General features: G+C 43.9%; 2 protein-coding genes across 19 annotated transcripts in view; one reads left to right on the top strand and one right to left on the bottom strand.

Moving 5' to 3' along the window:
* SCLT1 (sodium channel and clathrin linker 1) overlaps window positions 1-15868 on the top strand; it is a 286704-nt gene extending 270836 nt beyond the window's left edge. Inside the window, exons 21-25 of the mRNA XM_055086225.1 lie at window positions 3115-3276; window positions 5067-5279; window positions 6197-6341; window positions 6727-6852; window positions 14882-15868. Of these exons, the coding sequence (XP_054942200.1) occupies window positions 3115-3276; window positions 5067-5078 (174 nt within the window). The 3' untranslated portion in view covers window positions 5079-5279; window positions 6197-6341; window positions 6727-6852; window positions 14882-15868. The remainder of the gene's footprint in view (window positions 1-3114; window positions 3277-5066; window positions 5280-6196; window positions 6342-6726; window positions 6853-14881) is intronic.
* JADE1 (jade family PHD finger 1) overlaps window positions 8493-22460 on the bottom strand; it is a 57426-nt gene continuing 43458 nt past the window's right edge. For 17 of the 18 annotated variants that reach the window (XM_024119341.2, XM_055086220.1, XM_007120956.4 and 14 more), the window contains 3 exons: window positions 21482-22003; window positions 15875-15992; window positions 8493-12417 (listed from right to left, as the gene is read on the bottom strand). In XM_024119341.2, the coding sequence (XP_023975109.1) occupies window positions 11510-12417; window positions 15875-15992; window positions 21482-22003 (1548 nt within the window). In that variant the 3' untranslated portion in view covers window positions 8493-11509. The remainder of the gene's footprint in view (window positions 12418-15874; window positions 15993-21481; window positions 22004-22460) is intronic. The other variant, XM_055086224.1, reaches the window with a different exon arrangement.

Genomic DNA, 22460 nt, shown 5'->3' with positions numbered 1-22460 from the left:
GCAGGTCCCGTCCCTATTCTTTTGTCTCGGTTTTTTCTTTTTTCTTTTGCCCTGCCCAGGTATGTGGGGAGTTTCTTGCCTTTCGGGAGGTCTGAGGTCTTCTGCCAGCGTTCAGTGGGTGTTCTGTAGGAGTTGTTCCACGTGTAGATGTATTTCTGATGTATCTGTGGGGAGGAAGGTGATCTCTGCGTCTTACTCTTCCGCCATCTTCTCTCCTCTCTGGAAAGGCATTTTTTAAGTAACTTTTTACAACACTGGCACCCACCCAACCACCAAGAAAAAAATCTACACTAAATAAGTGGCCTTGTAGCCACTTAGTGTAGCAAGAACTAGAAAGTTCTTGCTGATACTGAACTGAAATGTGTCTCCTCCCTTCGTTCTGCCTTGTACAACAGAGTAAGTCTAAACCATCTTCCACATGGCAGATCTTCAGCCTTTTAAAAATAATCATCATGCTCTCCCTGTACTTAGTAAGCATCTCCATTTCCTCAGAGGACTTGGTTTTGAGTCCTTGCGCCAGCCAGTCACTGGGCTCTGAAAACATATATATCTTCTTTCACTCTTTCAATAGATATTTACGAGCACCTTATTTTACACCAGGTATGCTTGGGATGCCTCAGTCTTATGCCCAGAGCCAAACATTATTTTCAGGGTATAAACTATTAATTCCCTTGTTCTGGATCATGACTGGGAATGGTGGGGAGAGGGTAAGTGATACCTGCCCAAGGAGCGGGGGGGGACAGCTTATTAGCATCTCCAGGGAACTGTGGCTTCACAGTACATAGCCTTCCCCTTTCCCTCACCCCAAGAAGAGTGACATATTCCCTTATGGAAGCCTGCTTTGACAGTTACTGAGTTAGCGATTCAGGAAAATGTTCATATAATTTCTCATTAGTATTTAGGATGAGAAAAAAATGAGAATTACTGGTCTGGAGTCTACGCCTTCCATGAATTCAGCTTAAAATCATGGTAGCTTTTTTAGAAGTCGAATCACACTGTTGGACAGATATTGAGCATATTGTTGACTGAAATCTTAAGTTTTTTCTAAAGGTTTTGTTGCTAAGCCAGATCTTTGCCCCAGAAGCTGGACTGGTCATTTATCGCTTTTCATTATATTATTACAGCGTGCTGAGGTCATTTTACCTCCTAATTCTGTCATCCAGTTTGTTACCTATAAGCATAGGAACTGTGTCTAATTTTGTTTTATTGCTATATTTCTTGCATCCATGACAATTTTTTATTTACAGTGAATTCCATCTACAGCTTTGATAGACATGCCACCCATATTTTCATGAAAATCACTGAAAAAACGAGAACTAGACAGATCTGAGTACAGTCAGTCTCGTCGAGCATACCAACCTCCACCTCCCATGACAGGTTATAGTCAGGACCCATGAGGCACGGACAATCACCTGTTTTTAATCTAGCCCATATTGCTGCTTCTACACTATCATAAAAACATCAAGAAAGACCTAGGCTTCTGCCTGGGAAAGTTCCTTTATGCTGCAACTGTCATACTTCCCAGACCTAATCTAGTACTCCTGTCTGAGAAGACAATTTAGATGGGTTTCTTCTTAGTAAATCCATGTAGCATCCTAGTAATCACTGCTTGTTCCTTTTACGTTTATTTAAAACCCTTTCAGTCCTTTAGTATGGATCATGGAAACTCTAGGTCACGATTTTTATCCTTTTTTCAAAGAATAAGAAAGCCATCAGATCATAATATGATGTATGAGGAAATCTGTTGGCACTTAGATCTGTGAAGATTAAAAATATGAGACTAGAATTTCCTTTCATGTGAACTGTGCTCTAGGGGATAAGGGAGAATGAGAGTAGCTACAGTCATGTTTCTGCAAATAACCAAAAGAATCCATTGGATCTATTGGAGAATCTTCCCCTGGATCTAAAATAACCATGCTGATCTGTATTAATGTCTATTTATCGAGCACCTACCTTTATACAAGCATTGTGCTAGCATTTTGCATTTATTATCTTGTATAATCCAACAACCCTGCTAGGTAGGTGTTGCTGCTAGGTCGGTGTTGTCATTCCTTTTCCGAAGATATAAGGTGTCATAAAAGTTAAACACCTGGCCCAGGGTCACATAGATGGAAAGTAGCACTGCAGGCTTTCAAACCAGGTCTCTCCAACACCAGATTCCTTCTGGCAACGCTGCATCTTTAGAGTCTGCGGGATTCGTGCTTTTGCCATCTCTCCCATTTGCTGACAGTGACCGAGCAGTCGCCTCTACAGGTTCTCTGAGCACCCCCGGGGCTTTTTTGTTTGTTTTTGTTTTGTTTTTTACGTTTATTGTGCACTTCTATTATTATAACATTGTAATATATAGTGAAATAATTATACAACTCACCATAATGCAGAATCAGTGAGAGTCCTGAGCTTGTTTTCCTGCAACTAGATGGTCCCATCTGGGGGGGATGGGAGACAGTGACACCGATGTGTGTTGCTTATGTCCAGTCAACTCCGTGATCTCGTTTTGGTCGCTGTCACTGCAGAAAACCCTGCTTCACAAAGATAGGATGTTGAAATGGAAGCAGGCTTTTCAGTGCTTTTGTGGCAACATCAGGATATTCCGCCTTGACTTTAATCCAGAACGTATGGAGATTTGAAGTTGTCTCAAACATACTTTTAAGGCCACCGTCATTTGCGATCTCAAGCAGTTGATCCTCTTCTAGCACGGACAAAGTCGATTCACCAGGCTTTTTCACAGATGGGTCGCAGATCCATTCTTTCCCAGTTTGGGGTCGTTTGTGGTTGGGAAGTGCTCAAAGTCTTTTGAAAGCTGAGATAGGTGGTCGTGCACCAGCTGGGAGAAAGAAGGCCCTGGCTCAGTCCCTTTCAAAATCTTTGCTCATGTTTGAAACATGTCAAAAATCCCAGTGTTCACACGTCTTCTCTTATACACAGAAGTGAGATGGCTTTCTAAAAGTAGATCACTGGCCAGAGCTTTATGAGTTACAAGAGCCACTTCAAAGATTTCTTTTAGAAAAACAGTCACCACTGGCAGCACATTGCAGTGGCACAGAAGGGGTCACAAAACTTGCTTACTTGTGTGGCATATTCAACCTGCTCAACAAACTCAATCTGTCACTTCAGGGGAGAACGACAACTGTGTTCAAGTTGGCAGATAAAGTGACTGCATTCAAAGCCAGACTGGAATTATGGGTGCCCCGGGGTTTAATTCCTCTGCGTCAGGAGGCTCGAACTCACTGTAAACAGCTCGGTACTCTCAAACAAGTGCTTCATCCTAGACTTCAGGTAACTCTTACTAGTGTCCATTCTTTCATTTTCAGTTCAAGGATTCGTGTTCTTGATAGAAAATACAGACACAAAATAGGTTTTGAAAAATTCTGTGTTCACTTTTTCATTCATCAGCCTTATTATAACGAGTTGGAGCTGTGACCGAGTCTTTCTTTGCCTTTTCTGACTCTGACTCTAACCCAAAAAGCCCTTTTGGTTATCAAATTATATGCATTACATAGAAAACTTCCTAAGAAAAGCATCTTCATATCTAGTGGGATTGGGGTATTTTTTCAAACCTTGAAAAGAAATTGGCCATAACCTAAAAAGTCAAGTAACTTTAGTGAAAAATATAGATCTAAGCAAAGGAAGTTATATAAATTAGTGGGTTACCTCCTTTAAAGGTTTCCAGATTTCTTTTCTTTTTTTTTTTTTTTGATTGCCTTATAAAGCTTTCTTTTTTTTCAATTGAAGTACAGTTGATATACAGCATTATGTTACAAGTGTACCATATAGTGATTCACAATGTTTAAAGGTTATAAGTTATAAAATATTGACTATATTCCCCATGTTGTACAATATATCCTTGCAGCCTATTTTATATGTAATAGTTTGTACCTCCTAATCTTCTACCACTACATTGCCCCTCTTCCCTTCCTTCTCCCCACTGGTAACCATTAGTTTTTTCTCTATATCGGTAAGTCTTCTTCTTTGTTGTATTCACCAGTGTGTTGTATTTTTTAGATTCCATATATAACGGATATCATACAGTATTTGTCTTTCTCTGTCTGACTTATTTTACTTGGCATAATACCCTCCAAGTCTATTCATGTTGTTGAAAATGACAAAATTTCTTTCTTTTTCATGGCTGAATAGTATTCCATTGTGTGTATATATACACATACATATACGTGTGTGTGTATATATATATATATATCTCCTTTATCCATTCATCTGTTGATGGACACTTACGTTGCTTCCATGTCCTGCCTGTTGTAAATAATGCTGCTATGAACATTGAGGGTGCATGTGTCTTTTTGAATTAGAGTTTTCATCTTTTCCAGTTATATGCCCAGGAGTGGAATTGCAGCATCATATGGTAGCTCTATTTTTAGTTTTTTAAGGACCATCCAAACTGTTTTCCACAGTAGGGAATTTACATTCCTACCAACCACGTCCTTGCCAACATTTGTTATTTGTGTTCTTTTTGATGATGGCCATTCTGACAGGTGTGAGGTGATACATCATTGTGGTCTTGATTTGCACTTCCCTGATGCTTAACAGTGCTGAAGATCTTTTCCTGTGGCTGGTGGCTGTCTGCATTTCCTCTTTGGAAAAATGTCTATTCAGGTCTTCTGCACATTTTTTAATCAGGTTTTTTTTTTGATGTTGAGTTATATGAACTGTTTATATATTTTGGATATTAACCCCTTATCAGCCATATCATTTGCAAATATTTTCTCCCATTCAGTAGGTTGTCTTTTCATTTTGTTTATGGTTTCCTTTGATATGCAAAAGCTTTTAAGTTTAATTAGGTCCTATCTGTTTATTTTTGGTTTTATTTCCTTTGCTTTAGGAGACAGATCCAAAAAAAAAAAAAAATACTGGCAGATTTCTTTAATAGGTGGTGACCATTTCACCAAAAAAAATTTACCAAAAAATAATAAATGTATGTTAAATTGTGTTTAGCAATTATAAAGTGGTTGATACTATATGATATGATTTTCCTGTGTCGAAACAAGCATGGTATTTTAAAGCAAGGTATTTGAAAGGTATTTACTTACTTTGAGTATTTGGGACTCTTTGAGGCAAAGATATGACCACAAGCGTTTGACATGAAAAAGAGAAGCTCAAATGATTCAAACTGTAAAGCTGGAGCAGAGCCAAAATGAGCAAGAAGGAAGGCACCTTTGAGGCTGCTACATGGAGGAAGGAAACACCAGAGAAAAAGATTTGCTTCATGAAGAGATGGCCTCACACTGATGATAATCTGGAAATTAAGCCATCAGCCCGATTAATAGGTAAAATAACCATAAGTAACCCATAATTATAAATGTACTATTTAGAACTCAGCCGTATATAAGCCAAATAGTAGTGAGACTATCAGGATACATTAGTGATACATTAGGAATGATGGTATACATTTTTTTTCTTTTATCTTTGCTATTTAATTTGCCTGACTTATTTATAAAAGCTAACCAGATTTATTATACTTTATATCACAGAAATACTCGTTTGAAGGTTTTGCATAGCATCAAAGTTTTAAGACATTAGTCCTAACTGCAGATTCGTTGTCAAGAAACAATGTGATTTTAAATAATTCTCTTTAACTTTCCAAGTAACGAGTCAGGATATAGAGAAAATTATTCTCTGAGTTCTTGATAGCAGTGCTGTTTTTTATCATAGGCATCTATTTTATCTCTGTAAATACGTGTGTGCACGTGTGTTACATCAATGTACAGGACACTGAATTAACGAATCCCATTCTTCCTAGGAGAAGGCGGGACTAACTGACCACAAGCCGACAATACTGCCTATTGTCCATTAGGTCATGTTCCTAGTCATTCAAGCAGTACACTAACATAATATTTTAAACCAAGATAATTAGTTTTACTTTACAGAAATTCATTGAACTGAAAGTTCACATGTGTACGCCTCCGTATACTCAAGAACACATGAACTGCTTTATGTGAACCCTTTTTATATTCTGAGAGGCAGCAGGGCCCAGGGGGCTTCGTTGCGGCCTGGCTAGGATTGACGCCCGGCTCTACCACCTACTGACCTTGAGCAAATGACTTAATTTCTGTGCCTCCGTTTCCTCATCTGCAGATAGACACTAGTGCCTTCCTCACATGCTGTGAGGTTTAAACGAATTCATACGCATAAAATACCAAGCAGTGCTTTTGCCATTTGATAAGCCGTTTGTAATCATCTACAGAAGCCTGGAGGTTCTCTGACGAGCATGTGGAATAACGAAGTCAGTTTTTATTGTGGGAGTTATGACTATGGAGATAGCGCTGGCAAGGCTGCAGCTAACTGGGAGGAGTGATTAATTTCAGCAAGACTTGAATCAAGGAAACCAGGTAAGAGGCTGCTGCAGTAATCCAGGCAAGAAATGATGAGGCTTGAACACTATATGGCAAGCGGTAGTGGGATTAAGAGAAGCAAAAGATGCTGAAGAGATATTACATATAATATATAGATCTAGATCACCATTTGGCTAGCGGAGTTGAAGAAATAAGAACACGTTCCAGGCTTGGATGGCATTCTCTTAAGGCAGGATATAGAAAAGGATGAGTTCCAAAATCTCAAGTACCTGCATACATCAAAGAGGAAACGCCCAACAAGCAGTCCAGCAGAACTCAGGAAGAGCTGGAATGCAGCAGCATCAAACTTAGCAGCATAGGGAATGGTCGAAGTCAAGGAAGTAGATAACAGATTTGCTTTTACCCTCTTTTTCAATCAAAGGTCTATTCTGCCCCAGACTGGAGCACATCATCTAATGCAGTTCTGAGCATTGAAGGGAAATCATATTGAAGATTTCAACCCTGACGTTAATTGCGAAGTTTGCTGCAGATGGCGCATGTTTCAAAGGTAGGAACCGTTTTCTAAGTGATCTGGCTAAAAACACATACACGAGTCCCTGGTGCCACATTTCCCATCACGTGTTGCAGAATTGCCAGCAATAGGCCCTTCCTCTGGCTCCTGGGGACTTAATTTCCCTAGAGAACTACCGTGCTTATTCAACTTCAGACCTGGTAGGAAGAATCACAGTTATTTCTCTCTGGGGTCTTACTCAGAGCAAGCTACGTGGAAGTGAATAGTCACTAAGGAGGAACAAGGAGAAATAAACAAGCTTTTAGCCAAATATATGAACAATTCATGTTTAAAACAACTGGCCAAATTTTTACAAAAATTGTAAATTAGGGACCATACCGCTACCCTGTTGTGACTCCTGTACATTGTAATCTGCATGAGAATAGGTAACCCTCCTGGCTTTTGCTGTTCCCAACACAAAGGTGCATTTCATTATATGCTAATGCCTGCAATGTAGGGGTTGAGTAAAGCCTGTTTCAGGCAGCGAGAACACCAAACTAAAAATCAGAACTAGGGCCTTGGCCCAGTCCCGCCAAGGCCTAATGCTATGATCTGGGACATGTCTTCTTTGTAGAATAGTGATACCTCTTCTTTGCCCTAATGTTCCAGAATTCTGTGATCAAAAGAATGCATTTAATGAAACTGCCCTTTGAAAGTTATTTTTTTTAATCTTTTTTTAAAATTAATTTATTATTTATTTTTATTTTTGGCTGTGTGGGTCTTCGTTTCTGCGCGAGGGCTTTCTCTCTAGTTGCGGCGAGCGGGGGCCACTCTTCATCGCGGTGCGCGGGCCTCTCACTATCGCGGCCTCTCTCGTTCCAGAGCACGGGCTCCTGACGCGCAGGCTCAGTAGTTGTGGCTCACGGGCCTAGTTGCTCCGCGGCATGTGGGATCCTCCCAGACCAGGGCTCGAACCCGTGTCCCCTGCGTTGGCAGGCAGATTCTCAACCACTGCGCCACCAGGGAAGCCCTGAAAATTATTTTTTAAGAGCCTTATAAACACAGTCTCCCTGTCATTCAGAAATAACATTTTTTTTGCCTCAGAAGGCTTATCAGTCAACATTATGCTGAAGAAGTCAGTGTCTTGTTCCTAATCATAAAAATAATAGCCAAACATTTACCAAATGCCTACAACGTGCTTTATATGAGATGCTCCGTGAGCTTGCTTTAAATATCAATCACAGCAACCCCAGGAAGCTAGATAGTAGGATGTCACTGTCTTTTCACAGAAGGGAAAACTGAGGCTTATAAAGGTTAGGTGACTTGGCAAAGGTCACACGGCTGGTGAACTGTACTTCAGCCTTTAAACCCAGGTGTCTCCAACCCTAATGTGTAAGTAAGTTGCTTCAACTGGTTGTTTTCAGTTCTAAAACTGTATTCTGGAAAGAACTCCAGGTGGGGAACACTAAAATCAAACCATTATCGTATGTCAGTGTCTCACCATCAAAGTTGAGCCAGAAAGCAGCCCAGTGAATCTGTGCTCTCCCACAACCTTGTCATGTTCCCTGCAGTTCGCGTTCCTGATCTAAGCTGTGAGACTGTCGACATGTACCGTCATGTGAGACGTCACACACATATGCAGCTAAGTCACAGACACCTAAACATTTAGCAAAACCAGATTTCAAGACTCTAAAATGTACTGCAAAATGTACAGCATTTATTCACATACAGACAAAAAGGCACAAATTCTACTAAATAGTTCAACAAAAAAATACAGCTGTCCTCAACTAGTTTTATAAATACTTTCCAAAAGGGGGTAGAAATAAATACAGGATTGGGCCATGTAATATAAAATAGTCATCTCTACATAGACTTTGTTTAATTCTGATTTTTAACTCTTCATGCACCTTTTTTTTTCAACTTTAGCTGAATGGACACCAAGCTAGGCACATAGTGAAAAATCCTCTGTACAAGGTTACAAATGCAATGACAAGTTTGTCCATTTCAAAATAATTAAGATTTGTACACAACACATATAACCCTTCATTTAGATTTTGTGTTTATAACCTAACAAATGACATTCCAGGCAACTTTACAAAAGTTTAACTAGCCTACATTTTGACATAATACATTGATCATAATCAAAGATATTTCTTGGTCAGGATGCACAAGGAAAGATAGATAAAGCTTTAAAAGACAAAAAAAAACAAAAAAACAAAAAAAAAAGGAAAAGAAGAAGGAGAAGGAGAAAAGAAGAGCAAATGGTTCCGTACTCAGAGTGCAAGCGGGCAGGTTCGGCTGGCTGGTTGCTGCTCCTGCGGCGGCATACAGAGTTCCCAGCAGGACATGAAACTCACCCACTCACAGAGCTAGCATTACACTGCCAGAGAACCCGAGCTCTGTACCATTTGCATTTCAAAGCAGGAATTAAAAGTGTGGGCTTTTTGTTTTTGGGTGTTTTGTTCTTGTGTGGGTTTTTTTTTTATTTTTATTTTTTGTTTTGTTTTGTTTTTGGTTCAGCATAACTTGGAACGTTTGAAAGCTTTTCAACCTAAATGTGGGGAAAAAACAGGTAAGGCATTATTTTTGCACAAAACTAGCATTCCTAATAGTGCAAATGAATCTGGTACCTCTTATAATGGTGAGAGGTCATACACTTACTAGAATTAATTTAGATTTTCTTTCTATGGCTTGACAAATTATCCCTCTATATATTCTACTCTCACCCAGAGCTGTTGCTGTAGTCAAAAGATAACTGTAAATCGAGTCCACCTTCTTCTGTATCCAGCAAAAGGTTTTTTGCTCATATGCAAAAAAAAAAAAAAAAAAAAAAATTTTAAAATTATGCCGAGTTAATGTACAACTTGGATTCATAAGAAACTTCTAGTATCTGTAGCAACAGTTTATCTGGACTGTAACAGTCTTTGAAAAATGAGCCCCATAGCTCAAAAATAGTCAATCTAAAAACCTGGGTCATTCTTTCCCCTCCCCTGAATTAGCTACTAAAATGTATTCGTAAAGTTAAGACTTGGTTTGAAAATGTCATACATACAATGGGGATGTATCAGATCTACTATTTGATCATCTGATAAAACTTGCATAGCAAGATGGAATTCAATAAGCCTTTTTCCTTGTTGACAATCGTCCGGAAGACTTGAAAGGTAACTACAGAACTCAAAGCATTACTCATTAAGTATCAGAATGTCCCTGCCACATGGAAACAAATGTATATAAATGAATCAGGAATCTGAATACTGATATTCACCAACTAAAGGATAATTTAGGGGAAGTTGGGCGTGTTCCAAGTGCCCATAATTCTAAATCTCATTGCTACTTAAACTTTCCTTAAGTTTGATTCACAACTACATTGAATTCCAAAAAAAATTAACAGGACCTTAACACTATCCACTGTCTTAATACATAATGCACTGCAGTGAGTGCAAAAACAGAACATTGTACTCAGATTTAATGCTAAATTTATTATTGCTGATAACTTACTAGTTATTGCCGTTTGCAATTAGAAAGTCCAAGTTACGAACTAGAGCTTAGAACTCCGACTCCAGAAAACCTATTACACCTCAATCTCTTTCTTTCCTGTATAACCTTGGTCAATCAATGGTAAGAAAGAGGTTATCGCAACTTATTGCCTTTCTGTTTTTTTTTTAAAATATAACCTATTTCGCTTTTTTTTCTTTCTTTCTTTCGTTTTTTTTTTTTTTTTTTTTTTTTTTTTTTTAAAGGAATCTGTTCATGTTGGAAGGCCGGATTCCCCAACATATGCACTAGCGGTCGGCTCTGGGAAATATGAGTCACCAGAGTCTGGAAGTTCATCACTTGAACTTGAATAGCCATTGTATTGTTGGAAGCCAGATGGCCAGTTTTTGCCAATGGCCAGCGAAGTCCCAAGCTGGCCCAAAAGGCAGTGGTTAGGGAAGAGACAGGTCAAGAGGACTGGTAAAGACGGGACCTCAACTGCCCTTTCTCACAGATGGAACTTTGTAATGGCTTCACTCTCCACCAGCCCTATATCCACAACACATTCAAGGGCTTCCGGCAGCAGGACCTTGCTTACATTTACCCTCAATCTCCAAGCTCCAGCAGCTCTACCCTGTCCCTTCAGATCTTCCAGTAAATGACTTTTAAATTTTCTCTTCCCTCATCTGTTATATTTACACATGAATTCCCTAGAGTTACTGAAGCTTCAGAGCTACTGCCCGTATACTATAATGCAACAAAAAGAGCCTTGTGGGCCAAAGTATAACACCACAGTCCTAGAAAATAAGTTTTATGGGCTATTAAATGGTACGTGAGCATTTCTCAAGAACCATATCCGATTCTGTATATTCAGGTAACCAAGAGTTTGTGCTTTGGGAAGAATACAGAGAGCAATTAAAAACTCATGAGGCTTATTTAAAAGCCTTGCCCTCTTTAGAAACTTATTTCATCCTTTCTTACTTTAGTGTTTAATTCAGCCTCTAGTCTTAGCAGTGTCTTACGGTTACAATCTAACTCTTGTGTTTCCTCAACAAGTTGCAAATAACACACTTCTCACAACGATTTATAAATGACTCTGAAAAAAAAGAAAAATTCAATCTGAATCGCAAGTAAATGTGTTTGTGCAGCTCAGGAGTGACGGGTTTCTGCTCGGCCCCGTGTCCGAGCTCTCGCCTACCCGATGGCAAGCCCGTGGTGCTCCCAAGCCATCTCTGCTTCATCAAGAGGCCAAAATGCTTCTCCTGATAATGTCTGTCCTCCTGTTGATAGTGCTGCCGGCATGTATACATTTCTTTTCTGATGCCTCACTCTCTGAGTCACTCATTTCTACGTCAGGGACGTACCCGTCGTTCTCATTGTCAGATTGCAATTTGCTTTTCGCCCTTTCCTTGGCTGGAACTCGGCCTAAGCCCAAATAGGGGTGGTCTGAGTGCGGGTGGCAGGCCCCCTCGTGGGCCTCTCCCTGCTGCTGCCGCTCCCCCTTCTTTGGAATCCGGAATCCTCCCCAGTTTTTCACTGGGCTACCAGGTGTTGTAGGCACTTTGACTGCAGTCTGGTTATGGTTTACTTTGATTAGGGAGCCGTTGCACTTGGGCACCATCTCTCTCCTCGTGCCGGGTGCCGACGGCCCCACTCCAGGGGAGGTGGCAGCTCTTGTGTTGTCCACGTGCCTCTGGGACACGTCTGTGGACCTGAGAGGCTTGTGACTCTGTTTGAAAGGTCTGTCCTTCAAGTCTCCCTTACCAAGATCACAATGAAAACGATGGTCTCTTCTGTTCCCGTGGTCTGGCGTCACCACACCATTTTTCTGTTGTGCTGATATGAGACGTGCTTCCGCAAAGGTCTTTTCAAAACTCAAAAAGCTCTCTGGGACCACCATCCCCTCCCTTCTACTGCACAGGTCTGGCTGCTTTAGCAGGGTTTTGCCTTCACTCCCGGCACTATTCTGCAGCGGGTCTCGCTTATGGGGCTTTTTCATCGAGTGAACCAAGGAAGTACCCATCTGCTTCCTGAAGAATGCAGAATGCCACTTCAGGTCCTCTATCTTGGGAGCATCGGGGCCCACAGAAGGACTGTTAAACAAAAGCATGTTTTCCAGTGAGGAGGAGCAGGAAGAAGAAGGCACACCTATGGACATAAAACCACAAATAAGAAAAAATTACAGCAGAGCAAATCCAGAATAATAGAATTCTAGCCCCTTAGCAGGGCCTACTAACGCAGACTTCCCACCCGACAGCAAAAACATACAGCCACCCAGTTTGTAAAAGTTTGGTTTTTATAGTAAAGGTATTACCTGCCGTGAGAATCTGAATACTCAATATGCTCTGTTTTCTAAAAGAGCTTAAGTTCATGTACTTTTTCATGAAACAATGTCTTTTCAAGGAATACATTTTCCGTCAAACAAAATAACTGATCTGATTTTCAAACGGGATTCACTGCGTTATCCGTCTGCGGCGAAGCAAGCACTGCTTCCACCCGGTCTCAGAGCAGCGCCTGCCAAGAGCTGCCACCTGCCACGCCTACAGACGGGGGTGGGGGCGGGGACTGGGGCTTTTAAGGTTCTTTCTCCAAATTATCTACACCCTCACAGGGCTACATGGCTATGATGAGGATAAATACACGTCAATTGTGAAATGAATAAAGGAAGGTATTTGAAATCATTCTTGACACAGAGTACATCTGTTTACTCTCATATGTAAAACCCATTTGTGGAATTAAACTGAATTGCCATCCAACACAAGGAGATAAGTTAAATTGGTGTTTTCCAAACATAAGAACTAAGTTTCACAATGTAACCCAGTTAAAAGCTCACTTTTCCTGCAATCATATTAGCCTTCATCGCCTGATAGGCACGGCACTCTGACAGTTTCTATTCTATTTCACTTGTTTTAATGCTAGTGATGACCTGCTAAGTTCATCTCACAACCCGGTAATAAATTGTGACCCTCAGTTTGAAAAATACAGGGTGAATTCATAACATACTGGAGTTCATCAGAAGGACCACGTTCCTGCAAGAGCCTCCAGAGCATCTACAAAGAGCAGTTTTCATGTTTTCTGAGTTATGAACCACCAGGAAAACAAGGTTCCACCCCAGAGTAGCAGGCAGGAGCCCGTGTGAGGGCTTAACCTGCTGAGCGGAAACGGACACTGCACGTCAACAGAACAGAGCTAGCAACCCTAAACATAAAATCACCATGACCGTAGGGGAGGGTGTTTTACAGTCTGCTGGTTTAGAAATGCCTGCTTTCTCAATAGTCAGACTCCGGGTCAACCTTCGCACCACACGCATTGTTTCCTTCATTCAGTCACCTACTGTGGGAAAACAGGAAGGTAAGAGGGGCCGACATTTTCCGAGCTCTGATTTCTCCCTTGACTTGGGATCCATGTCTCTGGAGAGCCTCTGACTCTCGTAAGTATTGTCTCCACTGAGGACACTCATCCAGCAGAAGGGCCCTGCCCATTCTCGGAACCACAGGACAGTTTAAACCATGGACCCTAGTGACACATGTAAGTCGGGGCCATCTCTGCCTCACTCGGAATCATCTCTCTTACAAGGCAGATCAGTGTGAGGCACGAAGGACACAACTGAAAGTCTGAAACTGGAAGAAGAAGAAAGGCATCCTAAGGGGTTTCCGCTTCATCCCCTGGGGCAGTTCACAGCAAGATTACCATTGCTTCCAACCTGTCATACCTAGTATGGGTCATTCCTCAGAGGGTGGGGAGGACCCCTTTTCCTGTTCTGGAACAGCAGTAGGGCTTCTGAACGTAGATCTGCATTACAGCTGTTACACAAAACACTTCCTAACCTTGTTAAGAAGCTCAACCACTTACCAAAAAACCTCAGCCATGAAATACAAGGGGGAAAAACAAACAAACAAACAAAAAAACCTGCCTGCAATAACCATGAAAAACGACTCAAATGAAATCAGATGAAAGCGTTCTTTACAGCTTATTTTCCCAGGTAATCACTCATTACATAAGGACTTTTAACAAGAGTCACAGAAAGCCCTCCACTGGCAAAGCTCCAAAGACACAACCTGCGCCAACGACCCGGGGCAACGGCAGCTCGGCCTCTGCAGCTGGAGGCTGGGTGATCCGCACCAGACAGCCGTGGGCCGGGGGGCTGCTGCTTACACAAGGGCACCCGGGCAAGGGAGAAAACAGGTCCCCTATTTTATTTGCATTCAAGTAGGAATAATGAAGAGACAGAAGTTCACCTTAAAGAACCTGAGTCAAACTACTTGTACTTGTGATACCCTAACTCAGAAAAATTTATTTTAAAAGTTTGACAACTAAACTCTACAGTCTAGCTGACGATATACACTTGATATATCTGGGAAATATTTACTCTTGGGAAGGAAATTACCTAGGATAATATTATTAATACGTTAATGCTATCAAAACAATGTAACACACTTCAAGAACATCATGTAAAAAAAAAACTCCCCGAGCTTTTTTTCTCTTTGTTCGGCTGACCAGTTTGCCTCTAAGTCACACATATCCAGTTAGTTTTAGGTAAACCCAGAATTTGGATTTCAACATAATAGGTTATAACAACTTCTTTGTTGTATCTGTGTTTCCTAATCTACAGAGATGAAAAGCCACAAAAGCAGAAGGAGAGAGTAAGCCGGTTGACTCTGTACAAAAGGCAAGCAGTGCAGACACTGCTGCTCTAACTTCAAAGGGCGACGGACACGAGGTCCCCTAAGACCTGCCTGCTCGTGGGTCACGGTTCTGCCTGATCCACACTCAGCAGACTCCTCCTCCTCTGGAATCCTCATAACGCCTGCTTTCTGGGGCTTCTGATCACAGAATGTTAGTGCTGAAAAGCACTTCAGAGGGCAGCATTCTGGACCAAACCTCTTACAGACCAACAGAGTCCCGGAGAGGTGAAACAACTCGCCCTCCTATGCACTCGATCTCAAAGTCACTGAAGTGTTCTCCGGAGCGGGGGGGGAGGTCCATGTCTTAGTTTTCTTTTTCTCTTTGCCAGAGCAATGCAACATAGGCAGCACTCAATAAATACGTTGTGCTGAATCTCAAAAGTATTCAAAATTCCAACTACACCAAAATAATCCTCTGTGAATGTTATCTAAACATGGATATGTGCCTTAAGTACACAGTCTTAAGATATATTTACCATATGTTACAGGTAGATCCAAAGGCTAGATAATTATAAATCTTTTTAGGTATCCCCATGATACTTTACATTTATCAAGTGCTTTGCAATGTGTAAGTTACTCTTTCGAGTCTCACAGTAGTTCCCAGGAGGTAGCTGGAGATCTCATCCTCACGTTACATGTGAGGAAACGGGGGAGACTTGGAAAACTTAAGACTTGATTGTGTTGAGCCTTTAAGTAGACAATATAGGATTTGACCCATACATGAGGCCCAATTCATAGCCCTCTCCTCTAGACCACGGTGCCTCGAATGCGTAAAGATTTTCTTCAACAACAAAAGCCTCTGCTTCTTTGATTCTTCTACAGTATGAAAGAAAATTAAAGAAACTAGCATTTTTTTTCCCTTAACAGAGGGCTTACAAACCCCTGCCCTATTGTTTGACCTACCGGGGCTTAATGCATACCTGAAACTCTTTCTTGCTCCAAAAGCTTAGTGTAAAGATTGAATATCTGTTCCTGGACTTTGCACACAGATCGTTTAATCTTTTCCCTGCGGGTCACCATGTAAGTGAGGTTCCGAACCTAGAACGTAGAGAATAAAGATTCTAAGTAAGCAATACATTATAACAGGACTTTGGTGTTTTGTTTTGTTTTTTTTCTCTTTACCTGAGAAAAATTTGTCCTACTAGGTCCTTGGAGTGACTTTTGATCTCCAAATGTACTTTAAACATTTTAGCTAATCTCTAAGCCTCCCTTCGGGGTGCTAACAAGTATTCTGCGTATACCCCTCAAGGTGGGTAGCAGCACAAGAGGCTGTCAAGGAGGTCCTGCCCCTGCACCACACCCGGCCGTAGGCTCCTCCTGGCGCAGAGACAGACAGACGCCCGTCGGTGTCCAAGTCCAGACATGCCAGCTCTTGCCAAAGGACTCTGCTTATCTCCCCTCAGTATCCTCTTCCCACGAATTCTATCGTCAGAGGCTTCAGAGCAGTTCAGAAGCCACCTCTGCTGCACTTTATCAAGCATCTTCTGAAGATGGAACTAGATAAGCATTAGGGTCAAGGGCCATCAGAGGGAGGAGCCCCTCACAAAGAATGTCCCTACACAGGGCTCACTAGAAGGCCAAGTAGTCACCAGGAATCCAAGTCAACTTCTTTTGTTAACTGGACACTGACCTCTCTGGATGACCTTGGAACTTACAGGTCGCTAACGTGTTCCTACAGCGTGTGAACACCTGTAGAAGGGAACATCCTTCTTGCTTTGCCATTGACTTGCTAGGTCAGCCTCTCCAGGCCAGCTCTCTGTATCACCACTTGAAAAATTGATACTGCCCTCTTCCCGCGTCATTGGTCAGTAGCTGAGAAGACCCCAGCACTAGGAGCCCCCCCTTGCATCTGACGTGCAACCACTGGGGAAGTGCATGCGTGTGCTCATTAACCAGCGGTGACTGACCAACACTTGAATTTGTTCCCCGTTTTCAAAGCCACCTGTGATCAGTCAGTACAGAATCAAATTTTAATGACTTAGTCAATAAACCCCCTCAAATCTCTCAGTCCTAAAACCTACCGGTAAAACCTGATTAGATTGCACGGGCCTGAAAACACAAACATCAAATGCAACACACCAGATAACACAATTAAACCTTTCTTCAGGAGGATGTGGACAAGACCACCCCCCCAGCAAGCTCAGGGGCAAGACTGAAAACAGTGACTGCGTATCCCCATCAGCTCCCACACCAAAGGCATGCCTGCGCTCTCCTAACGCTTGGGCGACCATCCCTTCTCCCGCCACCTTCCCGAAGGTCACTAACCTTGTGGCAACAAGCGACACACACAGCCCTGCATTTTGGCTTATGTACAGATACACCACCCCTAAAGAACCCTAACAATTCCAGCTGTTCTTCCCCAGGTGTGTTCAAGGCAGCCTCCTTTCCAAGAGGACACGAGGCATTAAGAGGAACAGGTCAGCCGGCTTTCACATTTGCATTGTTCACGTTGTAAGTGGTGTAATTTCCTGGCCTAAAGCAGGACCACCAAGTCAGGCTTCTCTTGATCCTAACCGATTCACTGTTCGTTTAGGATCTTCCTAACGCTTCTTGACAAAAATAAAAATTATCTGAAAGAATTGAGAATAAAATCACTCTTCCTGTCTCAAAGTAAATCTTATTTCCGTGTCATTCACCCTGGTTAAAGCACATTCTTTCTCTTGACAGCCACACACCCCCAGGCCAGGAAGTAGGTGTCCTTTATAAGAATTCTGACCAGTCTGAGGACGGAGGTAGCTAATAGGCGATCCTCTTTGATAAATATTGTTCCACCCAGGGGAGATTAAGAGTAGAAGGTCAAAAAGAGGAAGGGGCCGAACCTAGATCCTTATCACAGGCTCAAAACAATTGGAAAACATACAGAAAGGTTTTTACATTAAGACAGGGAATCCAACTTGTGGAAATAGGAAATGGAAACAAACTCTCTTGACATCTTAGGAGTGGACAAGGTTACTCTCCTATTCAAGCCAGATGTACAACAGAGATACATCTTTTTTACTTAAAATTGTCAGTGGAAAGAGCAGAGCCAGAGAACCTGAACTGTGTATATTACTGGAATTTAATTTTGGTGTCTTCAGCCACTTCCCCCAGGAAAGATTTCCACCCTGGCTGGTACGTGGGGAAATCCCCCTTTCACTCCCCATGATTTCTCATGAGACATCTAACTGTGACCCCAAGAAGCAAAGGTCAGGGCTTTCAACTGGAGCAAATCAGCCCCTGAATAAACCAAGCCGGCTGACCCCATTAGTATAGTGAGTGCCCCAAACCTTACCTCTCTCATGCACAGAACACCCTAAAGGGCAACTTCCGTAAGCAGCCCCTGTATGCAGACAAAGAGCTGAACGGAGGCTCTGTCCTCAACACACACCCTGCTTGGCCCTTCCTGTACACTGCTAGACTGCTAGACCTAACCTCCCCGCCCCGCCCCGCCCCACCTTCTCCCAATTGCCAGCGAGGTGGTACGCAAAACCACCAGCTCTCGGCTGCACCCTCATACCATGTTAAACCCGAGTCAGGCTTTCCCCAAAAGCAGTGGTTCCCAAACAAACACGTAGGTAGCGGCCCTAAAACACAGAATGGAGTCAGAGGTGGGATCCACAAAACTGCAGGACATGTTGCTGCTGGGTGAGGGCCGCACGCCGAGAACCACTGCCCTCAGGAACTCAGTAAAGATCTCAAGTTTTCCTGAATCCCAAACATTGCTTGCAACGCTAAAGCTTAACACGCCTCTTGTTCAGCGACAACTGTAGCCTCTGTCAGACTGTCAAGAGGTGACCATTCCACCAAAGGTTGAGTAAAATGGTCCCCCGGGACCTGGCCCCTGTCGATGCCCCAGCCGGGAGTGCAGAGGTAGCATGTTTTTTTTTTTTTAATCTGAGCAAGTACTCATTTGCTGAACTCATGTTTATTGCATCCTTTAGAAGACAATGTTTGGGGGAAAGGAATGCCACCAGAGGGAAGTGGCAGCCCTGGGAACTTGGCAGGGCACCCGCCATATATCGGCAATCGTGTCTTCAGGTTCCCAAACCCTCCTGAGTCCATTCCTGTCATCTAACTTTCTGATCCAGAACTGGAACCCGGGTGTGCAAAATGCCCCACGGTGTATATCTGCGGGAAAGAGCAACTACCGTTATCACTCAAGAGTTGTCTGCCTCTCTAATGAAGGCTACTCACTTGTCAGTTCTGAAGTGACCACATGCCCTGATCACAGGCCCACACATTAACCTGCTACGAAATGCTGTTGTGTGAACTGGGCAGGACTTTCAGTTACCTGAAAAACAGACTTAGATTTATTCTTATTGTCACCCCTGCCCTGATGAGTCTTTGGCCTAATACACTTCTTGTTTACAGTTACAAATAACCGTGCACTCTGGGGCATGGCGGCCAAGATTTTCCACTTTTTAAAGCCTCCACCATCGCAGGCCTCGTGGAACGTTCTGGAAAACACATTTTTCATTTTAATAAGCCCGTTTTAAACTGACGCTAAATGCCCTCAAATCTCTTAGACTCTTTAATAAAGTAAATATAAGTAATACCACACACACAAAAATCCTGATTTATTCCCTGTTTCTCATACATCATTGGCATCATTCTACTTAAAACGCAACAGTGATGACTCCAAAAAAAAATGTTTAGAATTTAATCGTAAGTGCGTGTTAATCTGAGTAACTTAAGTACAGAAAAGAGTTAGTACACCACAAGCATTTTCTACACTTTTATTTTGTGGTGATTGCGAGACAAACACAGTCCAAACATTAGACTTTTCCTCCTCCCTCCTGAGGACTAGCTGACCCCCAAGCTCAACGCGCGCCAAGCACAGCAGTCGTCAGGCTGGGATAGGCTTCTCGCCGGGATTCGAGGTTCTCCCTTCTGAATCCCTTTCTCATCTCTAACAAAAAGGCCACACATACATGTGGTTGAGAGGCGAGGTCTTCTTTACACTCACCACCGCGGGGGGCGGGGGGGCGGCGGCGGCGGCACGGGAGCACAAGAGCCTCACACACCCTCTTCCCTCCTGGCCTCCGCCTGAATCCGGAATCTTAACCTGGTGCCTGGAAGGGGCGTCGCAAGCAGCCCGCACTGTCAGGTACTAAAAGGGTCTCTTCGAAGGAACACTTATACAGACACTCTCACTGCTACGCCTTCTCTACCAGGGCAGTGCAGAGGTCTCTGTGAGAGCTCGGTCTTTTGGTTCCGTACTTCTCCCGTGTCCCCTATTCTTTGCCTACACTCTCGCTGCAAATCACCTCCGAGTCAGATTCTCTCCCAGGCAGGTGAACCACCGCCCCCATTAATAAGTCAGGCGCTTGGGGGAGACGCGTTAACCGTTTCGGGCCACCTCGGTGCCTTTCAGCACGGGCTGCTTTGGGCCCGAAGCCTAAGTTCCATCTGTGCACTATTGACTTTAATCACCGTCGGCAGTCGGGGCGGTCAGGGGCGCTGACGCGAGAAAGTGCTCTAAGACACATCCCCGACTAGCAAGCTTCGGTCAGAAGCTACCTGCAGGGAGCAGGAGGCCCTGGGGAAAAGACAGCCCGCTCCTAGAACTATTCCTGTAGCGGGAAGGGAGGTCCAGACTGGGACTCCAGAGGTACTGGAGAGCGGGGGAGACGCAAAGCAGACAACAGCTGCAGGAAAAGTGCCACCAGCCGAGGCTCCAGGCAGCCGCGAGCCACCACACGGGCCAATCCAGCGGTGAGGGCGTTCGTAGCGCGCTGCGCGGGACCGGGGGCTCCCCGGGTCAGATCGGAGGCCCCTGTGCACCAGGAGTCCCGCCCCACGCCCACTCTAGACACAGCACACAGACACGCACGGACACAGACACACACGCACGCACAACGTGTACACAGCCTGAGCGACGACTTAGCACCTCACTGCCGGAGGACCCTGGGAAGAGATGTGCATGTGCACGGAAGTTCATGCACACGCGTCAGCACCCGCAGCCTGCTCTGCTCAGGGACCGTACCGGGAAGGCCCCCGCCAGTTAGACAGGAGGCAGAGAGCTGGGTCAGAGAGGCAGTGCTTCCCTCTCCTTAATGAGCCCACGACCAGCACCTAGAAAGTGTTTCCCCAGGTTCAACGAGCGACTGCCCTACCTCTGCCCGCCCCACCCCCTCACCGTTAATTAAATCCGCTCTGGTTTTCTAACTCAGTTTGTAAACAATTCTGAGCCCACCCCTTGGCCATTTTCCTGGGGCTCAGTTCCCTCTAGCCCTAGAATGAAGGGGGGAGGGGGAGGGGGAGGGAAAGACACACCCCATGTGATCTTCCAGGAGAACAGTAGGAACTAACGAGAGAAAGTGTTTAAAATTAAATCAGAGAAGCTCCCCACTCTGTGGCCGTCTTGTGTGTGTGTACAGTGAGCTTACCAGCCCATAAATAGATTTAACCAACACAACCTCATGCTGAAGTATGTACAAGGGTCTGAGAGTAAATGAACTGGCTACCACTCCTTGCTCTGGGCAAGCGGTCGCCTCTTTGCAATCTTCTTCTCTAAGTCACTACAAGGTGTCGGTGTCAATCATTACCCTCTCCAGGTCCTGCCGCAGGTGAGTGAACAGCTGCAGCCTCCTAAACAAGACATCCTGCTCCCGCTTCGCGAGATTGTCCTCTTCGTCTTTCTTTGGGGTGATCAGGGGCTTGTTGAAGTTGACCTTCCTCTTCAACTTCCAGTACTGGTACAGGAAATCCACTACCTCCTCGGGCAGCCGCAGGGCCCTGGCAACATCCAGCAGGTTGACGAAGGTGTAGAACTCATCCTCCAGCTGCTGCAGCTTTTGCTTCCGGACACTCACCCGGTGGGCCTCCTCTTGACTCTGCGCAAGGCTGCCAAAGGGCTCCAGCGGGTCCCGGGGGGCGCGCTCAGGGGCTCCACTCTCCTGAGCGGCCCCCTCGCCGAGGCTCTCCTCCGGCTTGCGATGCGAGCTGTGCTTCGGGCAATAGGACTTGAACTTGACTTCGTCGTTCTCAGCCAAGATGGTCTTCATCTCCAGGCCCCGGTCGAAAGCACAGGTCACGTGGAAGGCTGTGCGGCAGTTCTTCACAGAGCACTGGCAAGAAGACGCAGACAGCAAGAGGAAAGAGGTTAGGCAGTGACGGGACCGAGGCCCTGGGTGCCAGGCACCGCCCACCTCCCTACACACGCCCGGGAAGAGCTGCGCTCGGAGCGCGTGCCGGGACAGAGAAGCTCCGCGTGGATTAATAACCCTGACAGATCCAGTCGTGTCTTAAATAAGCTACAGCTTGGGATTTAAGGGAACTCTTTTTCATAAACCGAACCATAACTCTCCTAGAAAAGCAACTGCATCCAAAATCGCCTCTTAAAGCAGACACGGTCATACAGATGGCACGTGTAGACAAAGGGGGCCCTGGCACTCCGATTACACTCAAAAGAACGTGTGCTCAATATGCAGAGTATATTCTGAGGCATTTATTTGTCTTTTATTATAGGTCTGGGCTTTTTTAAATGTTTATATAAAAAGCCTGAGTGGTGAGAATCTCCTCGGG

Source organism: Physeter macrocephalus, chromosome 7, assembly GCF_002837175.3.
Source record: "Physeter macrocephalus isolate SW-GA chromosome 7, ASM283717v5, whole genome shotgun sequence".
Taxonomy (NCBI): Eukaryota; Metazoa; Chordata; class Mammalia; order Artiodactyla; family Physeteridae; genus Physeter; species Physeter macrocephalus.
The sequence above is the reverse complement of the archived record's forward strand: the minus strand, read 5'-3'. Positions and strand labels throughout refer to the sequence as shown.